This window comes from Pinus tabuliformis, chromosome 7, assembly GCF_031772625.1.
Source record: "Pinus tabuliformis cultivar Carrire ecotype Pingquan chromosome 7, CPIR1, whole genome shotgun sequence".
Taxonomy (NCBI): Eukaryota; Viridiplantae; Streptophyta; class Pinopsida; order Pinales; family Pinaceae; genus Pinus; species Pinus tabuliformis.
In genome coordinates this window covers 1,672,954,762-1,672,968,294 of record NC_142293.1, presented here as the reverse complement: position 1 = coordinate 1,672,968,294, position 13,533 = coordinate 1,672,954,762, and the positions used below count along the sequence as shown (strand labels likewise).

General features: G+C 38.0%; 1 protein-coding gene across 9 annotated transcripts in view; it reads right to left on the bottom strand.

Moving 5' to 3' along the window:
• LOC149254884 (myosin-11-like) overlaps nucleotides 1-13,533 on the bottom strand; it is a 483,587-nt gene that overhangs the window by 376,344 nt on the left and 93,710 nt on the right. For all 9 annotated transcript variants that reach the window (XR_016267192.1, XR_016267193.1, XR_016267195.1 and 6 more), the window contains 3 exons: nucleotides 2,154-2,300; nucleotides 1,943-2,044; nucleotides 63-120 (listed from right to left, as the gene is read on the bottom strand). Coding sequence is in view for 4 of the 9 variants with exons in the window: in XM_089460258.1 (XP_089316384.1) it covers nucleotides 63-120; nucleotides 1,943-2,044; nucleotides 2,154-2,300 (307 nt within the window). In the remaining 5 variants the exon portion in view is untranslated. The remainder of the gene's footprint in view (nucleotides 1-62; nucleotides 121-1,942; nucleotides 2,045-2,153; nucleotides 2,301-13,533) is intronic.

Below are 13,533 nucleotides of genomic sequence, written 5' to 3'. Positions count from 1 at the left end.
TCAGCCACATGTACACAAACTACAAAGTACTGGTATTTTAATGCAAAAGAGTTTGACTCCACCTGATTAAAATGCTGCTGAAGCTTCTCATTGGCAAGGTTGATACAAAACTGCTCAAAACTGGCCAGAATGACTAAAGTTAGAATGTAATTTTCACTCGTACGTTGTGTAATTTCTTAACATTTACTGTTTAGTTCATTACAGATTTTATTTCTGTCAAGATATAGGTGTACATAGATACATCAAGCATGCATACACACAGGTAATGCAAAACGACAGATTTAATTTGTAATAACTCTAGCATGACCGAATTCCAAACCAGAAGTCATCGCACAAGTGAAAAATAGTGATCCTCTTTATCTAATAAAATAGAGACCCTTAAAGAAACCCACTTAAAATAAGGGTGATAACATCACTTTCATAGCAAAGGAAGTTCTGGAAAGTAAATCATCGTGTTTTTATCAGTTCCAAGTTTTAATACTCAATAATCAAAAGTAAAGACAAAAAGGGCAACAATAAGAGAAAATGTTCTGAAAACCTCTTCTCATGTTAAATTTCAATATTATGATTTGTTAAAGATTTAATCTTCATTTGGAAACCCAAGAACATAAAATTCCTTACCAAAAATCGCAATCCCTAGATCACATGATTGAATATTAGGAGTAGCTTCAAATAACTTTTCCCCAAACTCAAAATCCTCCGCCATTGAAGCAACTCAGAAGCAAATTCTATGACCATAGATCGGTGCTTTAAAAACTGGGCCAACCAGAACAGGAACCAGTTGTTGAATGTTGTCATTGTTGAATTTTCAAGTATCTTCGTAATTAATAATTACTTCAATGATTCCTCTTAGGTTAATCTTTTCTTGCAATCATATTCATCATAAAGCAATTACACATAGGATTTCAATAGTAAAACAAAATGCCAGTAGAATCATAAAGAGACAGCCAAACAAGAACACAAACATTTACCCTGGGAAGACCCACATGGGGGAAAACCCAGCAACCTTTTCCTTAGAGAAATTTTTCAGTTCAACAAGAGAAATTGATGATGAGGATCCCAATATAATTTTCTGTGGCCTTGAGCCTCAGAACTTGCTCTTTATTCATGAATTTGTATCTGTATTTTAAATTATAATGTTAAATGTTTTTTTTCAAAAAAACAGAATAATTTTTTCATATATATATATATCACATTTTCCCATTTCCTGATTTTAGGGAGGTCATGTTTCCAATGCATTCCCATCTCAGATACACATGTCCGTTTCTCTGTATTATGCAACTTATAAATAAACCTTGTTAATATTTGTTGTCATTCCTTTCCATGCCTTAATGGCAATCCAACTGGTGATATATCGTTAAAAGATGATATAGGGCAATTTTGACTACTTCAATGGCAATTTTGACTACTTCAATGCATTTTAAGCCTGCTTTGATGTCAAGTGGCAATATATCCTTTAAAAAAATGATATAGGGCATTTTGAAAACTCCATGGATTTTAAGCCTGCTTTAATCTAACTTGTGGTGGCCACCAAGCTCACCCACATTTTTGGTAACAAAACCCTACTCGTACATGCTTCAGATATATTAATAGCTAAAGAAACAAAATTACAAACAAAAAAAGTGGTCTAGTACCCTAAACAATGAAGAATCCCTAGAATCCTAAACATAAGGAAAGTTAATGTTATTTTTTTACTGCAACTCACTTCTTTAAGACACTGAAGGAAAACACTCTGATAATAACATAGAATTTATCTCAGAAAACACAAAGCGAGGCATTTCATTATTAAATATGAACACTCCAAATATCGACAAGCATAGTTTTGTTGTGTATGAAAATAGTGCTTATGAGGATACATTTCAAAGCTACATAAACACAAAGAAGCATCTTTCACAATAACACAATATTCCTAGATAACAAAGGTGCCAAGAGATGGATAAACCTGTTGTTCTTAAAACTTTCAAAACCATAGATGTCTAAGACTCCAATTAGAGTTCTAGAATCTGAATCTTGCCCAACTGACTTGTTTATTTTATCCACCAACCTACAAAAGTGTAAAATGAGCAGTTTTCTATTATCAATAATATATATAATGCTAACACAGTAATCTTAAAGATGAAGAGATAGCAAATTAAATGGTAGGAGATATAGACCAATCAAATAAGCGTGAATACACAGTCTTTGCTAGAGCATCACGATTAATTGTAGCAGAAGAAGGATCGAGAGATTTTGTAATATTTCCCTCTCGAGTCATAATGATGCGAGTGCATAATGTGTCCTGTAGTTGTTTTGCATCACACCTGCAACAAAGAAACATAACATAAGACTCCTTTCTAGTATTTAACACAAAAAAGTCAAAGGCAAGATAATGTGCACAAGTTAATGTATCTCATTCATTGATTGTTTTTCCATTTAACGGGCTTCTTGTAAAAAATTTAGAGTGCTATACTTATTGCACTCATAAATCCATTTGAGGAAACCCACCAGAGAATTTACATTACTAGCAAGCCTAATGGTATACATGATTGTTCTTGAAATCTAAGACATAAAACAGACCATGCAATAAACATGTAATTTTTATCACACGTGTCCTTTTCATAGTGCATGCCTTAGAACCAATTTTGTATGCAACTTCGAAGTAGGTGAAAAAGTATCTTGTCCTACATTTGTATTTCTATGTCCTATTTAGCACGCTCATACATCTCACCTACCACTCCATCTGCTTCAGCTGATGATAAACTTGTCACTGAGCTTTTCATGAATACTCTCTGGCTACCACTTGCTGTACATCTATATATTCCTACTAAAATATAGTGAGCAGTATGTACAACTGCCACAATTCTTCTCTTGCATTTTCCTTCTTATCAGCATGTTTTCTCATAGCTATCTTGTGTGCACATATCACTTTTGTACTAACTCATAGGCAAATGCTAAGAAGCATAAACTACTAACCTAAACAAGACATTCCCAACCATATCTATCTCACCTCTAGAGTTTTTTGCAAAAGCAAACCTCATTTCTTGTTTGCTCTACCTCACAAAAGAAGATTGTTACAAACATGCAAGATAAACATATTTGTAAAGAAAATGTACCAAAAACTATTTGATAGATGATTGAATGGTTGAAAAGGTGATGGATTACAATCAGACGTGACATCTGTATAAGCACACATTGAATGGTCACATACAAGGATAGTCATGTCCCTTCGTAAATAGTATGTTAGTATATTTAATCAATAAGTTATTTATCATTAGGAATGGCATACTGTTGAGTAAGAGAATATTTAATTAATATGTTATTTATCATTAGGAATGGCAGTGTTGAGTAAGAGAATATTTAATCAATATGTTATTTATCATTAGGAATGGCATAGTGTTGAGTAAGAGAATGGAATAATTAATAATGTACATCATGTGCCACAACTTAGTGCTCACTTGCTATCCATACCTCAAATCACACAAACTGGCCAGAAAGTAAACTTTTGGCCTAACAAGTTTATGGTGAAGGATATTTACAGCAGTTTTTCTTTGTTGGTACGGGTACTTTTGACCCAAATGAGAAATTACACAAGTTTTAAAGTTTTCATGATCCAAAAAGACAAAGAGGATCTTTTTCTCTTGTAACCAAACTAGATGATGCAAATACGCATTGTTGCAAGAGAATAAGGTATCTGAATTTTAGGAGTATGAAGTTGATGATTTGATAAAGAGAAGTGATGGAGGGTAAAGTGACAACTGGACATCATGCATGGTGAATGTTACATGATGAGCCATCATTCTCTATGAGGTGCAGAGTAAAGCAAGCATGGATTTATTTCTTGAAGAATATGAACATGGAGCTAAGAGATTCACTGACTTCAAGGCATTCCATAAAAAGCATTGTGAACAACCAATGAAGTGTTTGATGTCCAAAAATGGCATTTCATGGCAAGGAATTGTGGCATTCATTTCTCAACAGAATGCCATTGTTGAGCAACAGAATAGAACATCGACTCAAATAGCTAGATGTATAATTCAAGCAAATTGATTGCCAAACACTTTTTGGGAAAAAATTGTGGCTTGTTGAAATCACACATTGAATAGGGATACCAATGTTACTAAAATCACAATTAAATTGTGAAAAAATTGTGCAGTGGCAACTTTTACTCTTGGCCAATTTTGCTGCTGGAAAAAATCAACAATTTTTTACCAACCGAAAAAATCACAATAATATCATAAAAATTGCAAACTGTTCCAAAAAATCGCCAAGCCACAGACAAGGGCACTTTCAGTGGTTTTTTTTCCCTCTTGAGGGGGTTGACTCATTTTGCAAACAGAAGAAGCAATTGGAGAGAAGAGGAGGCAACTGGTTTTGCTTGAGCGAAGATGGAAGAGGACACCATTTTCCTTTACCATCACCATGTTTTGTTGGAGTGGGATTGGTTTCCCTCAATCGTGGATGAATTTGCAGGTATGGTCATCAATTTCCACCAATTTTTTTTTAGATTTTTCATGGGTCTTCCTTTACCCATTATTTTTTCTTCATCATACTAGGCACCAATGGAGGTAGTAGGGGAGAGAGGAGAGGAGGAGGAAGAGGAGAATGTGAAACAACCACCCTTAGGGACTCAAACAAAGCAAGCTGGACTTAGCAATAGTATGGACACCAGTAGACGATGTCAAAGGCTACATCCTTCATCTTCCCAAAACCAACCCCAAGGCCTCCTTCCTCTAGAGGAAAAGGCATTGCCTTTGCCCATAAAAGGGGCAAAGGAAAACACTAGTTTATGTATCTAATTTCATTGTAGATGACTCTATGATGATGAGATACATTTATTATATTTTTTGGTGATATTTTGAGGCTAAGTCAGGACTCATGACTCAAAACGTGATTCAGTGTTAATCAATGTTATCAGAACCGAACCGGTGATCGAACTGAAAAACCTTGTGGACCGGGAACCAATCGGAACTAGACCAGAACGAGTAAAAAACCAGAACAATAAATAAATAAAAACAAAACAAAAAAACTGGTTTACTGAAAACACATAAATATTCATATTTTAAAGAAAAACATCTATATTCATGTGCATCCATATGAATCCAAACCATTTATACACAAATATGCAAAAATTCTCATTTACATAGCATGTAAGGGTGCAAATAACCAAAATAGCATTGAGTGCAATCCATCTATGAACCGAAAATACATCAACAAATAGGCTCTAGATGGCCTCTAGCATCCAAAAAAAATCATGCTACAACAAATGCCTACATATCATCAAAATCATTGCTTATATTGGGCCTTTTGCATTCAATATAGCCATTTAGGCATTAAAATCAGATAGAAAAAGCATAGCATGTCATGTCAAGATTTTGTTTGAGTGATGGGTACATTTTTAGTATAGTCATGATAGAGGAGTTCGACAACCAATGCCACTAACATCGAAGTACATAGAGGGCTTGGTGTTCTTTATTAAATACTAGTTCCATACCCTCATACATGACAAAATCCAATGGAAACATTGCAATCCCCCTAATCCTAAAATCCTGAAAAACAGTTAAGTCTGCCGGATTTTGAGTGAATCTAAAATTCTACTTTCTCCATAAGAAATCCAATGAGGTTGGAACCACTCTGAAACATCCTGGGCCATTACATGGTAATGTTAAAAATTTATGTAAAAGGATGAAAATTTCCCTTAAATTTTCATTTTCATCCTTTTAATTTAAGAATTTAACATTACCATGAATTGCATAGCAATACTAGGGCCATAGGCTTGATTCTTAGGCTGAGGGTCATAGGCTTGATTATTAGGTTGAGGGCCATAGGCTTGAATATTAGGCTAGCCCAGGGGAGAGTAAGAAGTGGGCCAACCAACTCAAAAATCAAAAAATAACAAATAAAAAAGGCAAAATTTTCTGCACGGAACTGGTCCTAAACCAGCCAATTCAGTGAAATAGGTCAGTTCGGTATTGAACCAGCCTATTCCGGTCTGGACTGGTTTTGGACCAAAAACGGTCGGACCAGCCAGTTCCATCAATTTCAATTCGGTTCTGATAACACTGGAGTTAATGAGTGATGTAGCACCAGACATCTTATACATCTTATATATTAGTTATGTTTTCATATTTTTATGAAAATGCAGTTCTTTGATGTTGTTGTTTCTTTACATATTTAAAAAATTATAAAAATGAATATTTTTGTATTTTTTTTTCCGATTTTTACCATTATTTTCCCTATTTTCACAATTTTTTTCTTTTACCAACCCTTGTTGGTTTGTTGCTAATGCCAACGTCAACAACACTGAGGATTACCACCAAGGATGTCAAGAATGTAACACCTCTTGAGTCTCGAGAAATGGAGTTATAGGAAACCATAAGAGCAAGATTTGAATATAAACTCAAACCTGAATACAATTGGTATGAAAGAATATGTATAACAAAAAAAAAAAAACTAATACACCTCCAATATGAAAGTATATACCTTAGCCTTGATGCTTAGCCCAGGTGGTCATGAGCCAAAAGTAAGACCTCTTATCTCTCCCCCAAAGTTGGGGAGGTCAAGAGTTTAACCCTCTTAATCCCCTTACGGATAGGTTCCATACTCAAGACCAATATTTTACCCTGTTTGCCATCCATAGATCATGGGAAAGTACTCTGATGGTTTTCCATGAGTGTTTCCTAGAAAATTAAAAGTAAAAGAAATGGGAGCATATATCACATAGATAAGAAAATATGCATTTTGTTACAACTTTTGGAAGAGTTGGGACCCTAGTAATGCATAATAAATAAAAATAAAAATAAAATTTTATTTCTCGAAAATTGGGGTAATTTAGTTTATATTTATAGGATTTTTAGGGTTTTTTAGGGAGATTCCATTAATTTTTTGGATAAATGGTTAATGGGTATCAAAGACATAAGGTACATTAACAATGATCGCCAAAAGTAGGTTATTTGTACGACCTCTGTTTTGTACAAAAAATTCACAAAATTTGTATTGTTATTGAATTTTGTTAATCTTAGGTATGTTCTATGCTTAGAACAATTTATTTCAATTTTCACAGTTAGCTCAATACCTTTTCCAGATTAACAATCACATCAGCATTAAAGTAAACTGTAGATAGAACAGAAACACAAATCGCAAAAGACAAGCCAAGACAAGTGGAGAGAAATCAAGATAGAAGTGAGTGTGAGAAATGACTCTCAAGTCATCTCCTTTTATACTAAAATGTTGAGCACATGTGGGGTTTATTTGGTTGTTGGCCGACCTTGACGAATTGTCTTATAACACATAAATTCATAATTCCATGAATACTTATCGGAATCAGATGATCTTTAGATCAATCCTACACCTCTCGATGAGAGGGATCCATGAAAAATATCAGCTGCCATAAATAAGATGACCCACATGGAGTTTGACCCTAGTTGCCAATTTTAACACTCCCTCTCAACTAAGGAGAACTCCACCTGTTGATCCATATGTCCGACTATACTATCTTCGCCATCGGTGCCTTGCACTTCTCTGCTCTGCTCTGCTTTTCTCTGCTCTGCTAAGCTCTGCTCTGCTCTGCTCTACTCTGCTCTGTTCTACTGAACCATGAAGAAGAAGAATTGATCGAGAATGTCTCATACCATTCTCTACTGACCCGAAGTCAGTTTTATTAATCCTAGATCAATATCATAAGAGAGTGTCTCAAACCACTCATACTAATCCCAGATCAATGGAGGTCATCCTAGCATAGGGAGTACGGTAGATACAACGATGCGTCCATCAATAGTACTATTATTGTCCCTAACCCCATTTCCCTGCTCATTGGCTAGATGAGAGGTACTTCCCATGAGTCCCAAAATACATGGGTACGATGCCTCGACAGGAGAACCACTCATCTTGTCCCTAAGTTGCCACGAGGTATCACAGGGGAATGCTGAGCCATTCACCCTATACACAGCGCACCATTAGGGGAGGGTGAGTCGCCCTATGGTCGCTTGTTGCTCCAATAAGTACCCCAAGCCCCCCGAAGCTCCCAGAGCTCAATGCATGCAACATGCAGGACCCTCATAAGAAGGTCTCTCAACGACTCCAAGTCGTTCGGGAAAGTCACAAATTTGACCTTTCCCCAGGGCTTTGACAGAATGTTTGCGACCTGTACATCAGTCTCAATGTGATAGAGCCTCCTCGCTCATCGACGTACCATATCCCAAATAAGGTAGTATCTGATGTCTATATACTGGAGAAATCATAGAATACGAGATTCCTCAACAATCGAATCCCCCCCTGGTTGACACAGAAGATCACAGTGGTATCCATCATGTGTACAAACAACTCACTGAGGAGCTTCCACAACCAAGCATCTCCACACGAGATCATACTCGTAGCTATGTATTCAGTCTTAGCGGTGTTCAAAGCAACCGTCTTCTGCTTCCTGCTCATCCAGGATATCGAGCAGAACCCAAAGAGAACCAGCACCCAGAAGTGCTCTTGCGATCCTCCACACTGCCTGCCTAGTCAGCATTCGAATAGTCATGCAGCTTCACATTTCCGGCAGTGTATCTCAATCCATGAGAGATTGTGCCCTGAAGATATCTCGGAAAATTCTTGGCACCAATCTAGTGAGGCTCAACCAAATATGAGCCCAACATGCTAATTGCAAAACATATATCCGGACGGAAGTTCACCAAGAACATCAATGCGAATGAGTTTATGAGACTCAGAGGCATTTCCCAAATCTGGTCTGGCATCACTACCACATAACTTCTGAAAGTTAAGCTCCATCAAGGTAGTCACGGGCTTGCAATTCACCATTCCCAATCTGGAATCCAACTCCCTCTTACTTTTGCAAATGAGAGGATCTGCACCTGTCAAAAAGAGGTCATCCTCAAAAGGTGTCGGTATGAGAGGTCTATCATCCACAACCCTCGAGTAATGGTTTGGATTGTCTTCACTCCTAGTGAATCTCATCTTTATCAGACAGTTATCAATCCTCTCATACTAAGCCCGCGGTGTTTTGCTTCAAGCCATAGGGGGCTTTCTTCCACCTGCATACATGAGATACCCGATCATGAATCTCAAACCCCTCGGATTGTTCAAAACCTGTGGACCTGCTACATGAGGGGAGCGGTCCCCTTGTAAGATTTTCCTTCGATACATCTCGGGCATGTACCTTGAGGCTTTTCCTGTATTCAGGCATCCTTGTCACCATTTGACTTACATCGAGTAGGGCCCCATAAAGTAGACCTCTGGTGCTATAGATGAGATGTGTCTACTGACATGGTCCCCAATGGACCATCCTACAACTTGATACAAACTGCCAATCTTGAACCCATGAGTAAAAGCATCTTTCAAAATTCCATTTTCAAACACGTACCTTTCCATCGATGAATGCCACCCTGAAACCTTTGACTTTCATTGCCGAAATGGACACCAGGTCCTTCTTGCGATCAAGTACATAAAAGAGATTATGTAAATGAATCGAGTTACCCTCATTCAATTCTGAGGTAACATTCCCTACACCCTTTCCAGGATAGGTGGCATCGACTCCACGTATAATCCCACGATTGTTTCCATCTCTACTGAATTAGAGAGATCACCCTTCTATCTGATGAAGTGCCTTGAAGCACTACAATCAATAAGCCAGATTCCCACAGAATCTGAAGGAGAGGGCTAATACAAGATAACGCTTTTTTATCTTATCAAAAACAACATTTGATTCTTCATACCTGGGGTTCCTTGTTTTCTCTGAAGAGTCAGCCATTTCCTTGATGACCTGCATTGTCATTCCTCTAATCATTGAAGATGTCCCTGGAATTATTGTTATCATCATCAAGTGATGTGTCCCTGCCAGTCGAACACTCCTTCACATAATGGTTGAACTTATTTCAACCAAGACATCTGCCTTTCCTTCCACCATTAGAAACTTCCGCTGCACCATTTTGATAATATACTCTGCTTTGACTTCACCCTTGGTGAATTTGAAGAGGGATGAGCAATCCATTGATCTATTGTCCTTTCCCAACTGTCTTCGGTGATTGCTCTTTCACTCTTGCTTGGGCTTTGTCTTCACCTCAGCTCTCATACCATGTTAATTTTAGGTATGTTCAATGCTTAGAGCAATTTATTTCAATTTTCACAGTTAGCTCAATATCTTTTCCAAATTAGCAATCACATCAGCGTTAAAGTAAACTATAGATAGAACATAAACATAAATCACAGAAGACAAGCCAAAACAAGTGGAGAGAAATCAAGATAGAAGTGTGTGAGAAATGACTCTCAAGTCATCTCTTTTTATACTGAAACGTTGAGCACATGTGGGGTTTATTTGGTTGCTGGCCGACCTCGACGAATTGTCTTATAACAAAAATAGATTCATAACTCCATGAATACTTATCGAAATCGGATGATCTTTAGATCAATCCTACACCTCTCGATGAGAGGGATTCATGAAAAATATCAGCTGCCATAAATAAGATGACCCACATGCAGTTTGGCCCTAGTTGCCAATTTTAACAAATTTTCATACAAAAAAGGCCAATATGGCCAAATATTACTACCCTAGAGGAATCCCACAATGGTTTATTTCAAAACATTTGGATGTGTTGCTTGAGCTTCATATTCGAGATGAAAAGAGGAACAAGTCGGATCAAAAAGTTATGCATGCAATGATAAGTTATTTTGTAGAACCTAAGGCTTATCGATTGTATGGTCCAATTAAAGAGTCGGCAACCATTTAGAGAGATATTATTTTTAATGACAAGGTTTCAGGTTCTACTCTTCTTTCTTCTCCCTCTTGTATTATTCTCATGATTCCCCATCAATGCAACTTTGGAAGAAGAATTAATGAAGCTAGTGATGTTGAGACTTCTAATGATACAATTTAGCATGTCCATAATGATAGTCAAATGCAGACTTCCTTGCCAACGGAAATTTGTCATCCCAAATGGGCTCCAGATACCATTGAGCTTGTTAGCAAAGTTTTAGGTCTTAGGCTAGAGAATGAGACCTTCCTTGAGGAATATCTTCAATCTAGAGGCTGATCTTCTTACCCTATTGCAGCTCTGATTTCTTCGCACGTGTGGCTAATCTAGGGCTTGAAATAAGGTATTAAGTTCTTTACAAAACTGGCATAAACGTGAAACCGGATTCACTGAAAGGAGGCTACATGTCCAAATCCCACAAATCGGACACGATTTGTTGGGGATTCGAATCGCAGAACAGGACACGTACGAATCTCGTACATGTCCCATTAGGACACAACATGTCTCGATCTTGGCATTCGAATCCCCAAGAAATGAAACCCGCGGGCATAAAAAGGCGTTGTTATTTCAGTCTTTTACCATTTCTCTCTTTCAATTTTGCATACATTGAGTTGTGGTCAAGGATTCAAGGGTTTGGAGCAAGGAGCTAAGGGTGTGGAGCGTTCGGCAAGAAGATTCAAACACTAGGTAAGTGCATTTCATCTCTATTTTTTTGCATTTCTATAACAGCAGTTTGTATATGATTTTTTTTTACAAATTTGTGCATGTTTTGTTTATTTTTTTATAGTATTCATGGCTCAATCAAGGGCAGCAGTTAAGGGGCAAAGGAATGGGGAGAATGTCTCCATTGGAGATGCCCCTCCTCCCCCAATATCATTAGAGTCTGTTGCAAGTAATGTTGAGGGAAGAGGAGGACCTAAAGACAGCATTGAGAAATATCCCTTGTGGAAATATGTCACAAGAGAGGATGGGACAAGCACCAAGGGAAGGGAGGAGGCAATGTGCAATGGAGATGCAACTTTTGCCACATTTCTTTCAAAAGCACATATTACCATGTGAAAGGCCATTTTTTGGCTTTACCAGGTTGTGGAATTGGAGCTTGTAAAGTTGTTCCTTTACAAATGAGGAAAAAAATGGAAAAGGAGTTCACTGTTGGTATGGAAAATGTGGTTGCAAAATCAAGAAAAACCAAGAGTGAAGACCCCCTTCCATTTTTGAGGAAAGGCACCACCAAATTTCCATTTGAGAGTTCTATTGGGGGAAAAGCAGCAAAGAGGAGCAATTACACTTGGTCCAATGGACAAGATTTTTCAAAAAGAGAAACATGAAGAGCTTGATCTCACCATTGCCTTCTTTTTCTATCAAAACTTCATATCATTTAATGTTGCACGCTCACCTCTATTTATTGAGATGTGTCGAGCTCTAACTCACGGATCTCCATCATGGTATGTGCCTCCTGGTTCGGAGAATCTTAGAACCACATTGTTGACGAAGGCAAAAAAAGAGATGCAAAAAATGCTTGAGCCTATTAAAGCATCATGGCCAACATCTGGGGTTAGCATTGTTTCTGATGGATGGACAGATCTAGCACGACACCCAATCATCAACTTCATGGTGTCTTCCTTGAATGGTCCAGTTTTCTTGAAAGCAGTGGATACACTTGGAGAATACAAGGATGCACAATTTATGGGTGAGTTATTTATTAAAGTTATTGAAGATGTAAGTGTTGATTCTTGTGTGCAAATCATTACAAATAATGCACCTGTTTGCAAGGCTGCTGGCATGATTGTGGAAGCTAAATATCCACAAGTGTTTTGGACACCTTGCATTGTCCATTCATTGAACTTAGCACTGAAATCGATTGCTTCTGATGTGCTTTGGATTGGTAACATTATTGAGGATGCACGACATATCCGTAGCTTTGTGCAAAATCATTCAAATGCCCCCACTATCTACAAGGAGTAGAACAATCTATCATTGTTGAAGATTACTGATACACGATTTGCCTCTTCATTCATGATGTTGAAGAGGTTGAGGGAGGTCAAGACCGCTCTTGGGGCCATGGTTATTTTTTAGTTTTGGTCTTTTTGGAGAAAGACAGATCAAGTAGCCTCTAAAAGAGTGAAGGACATAGTGCTAGATGATGCTTGGTGGGAGAGGGTAGATCTAATTATTCAGATCATGGACCCTATCATTTCTTTGCTTCGATTTGCAGACACGGACAAACCCATCCTAGGAGAGGTTTATGAGGGATGGGATTCCATGATTGAGTCTGTGAGGAGCATTATTCTACAGTGTGAGTGCCCCGAGTATGAGACATCACAAGAGGCCTTCTATGGTACTATACAGGATATTCTTGTCAGCAGATGGGACAAAAATTGCACACCTTTACATTGTTTGGCTCACTCATTGAACCCAAAATACTGCAGCCATGAGTGGCTGAATGGTGGACCTTCCTGCAGATTCCCTCCTCACATGGATGGTGAAATCTCACATGGGAGGAAAGATGCATTCAGGTGGGTTTTCCAAGATAGAGCATCCCTTGATGAGGTGGAGGATGCCTTTGCAGATTTTTCCACTGGCACTGGTCGCTTTGCAGGATATGATGTGATTAGACACAGGGGGGCTAAGAAGCCCTATTCTTGGTGGGCAAATCATGGGGCAACAAGCCCTCCTCTTCAGCAGTTAGCCATGAGGCTCCTCTCTCAGGTGACTTCATCCTCTTGTTGCGAGAGGAACTGGAGCACATATGGGAATTTGTATAGTGTGAAGAAGAGCAGGCTTGAGCAGTCCAAAGCAGAGACAA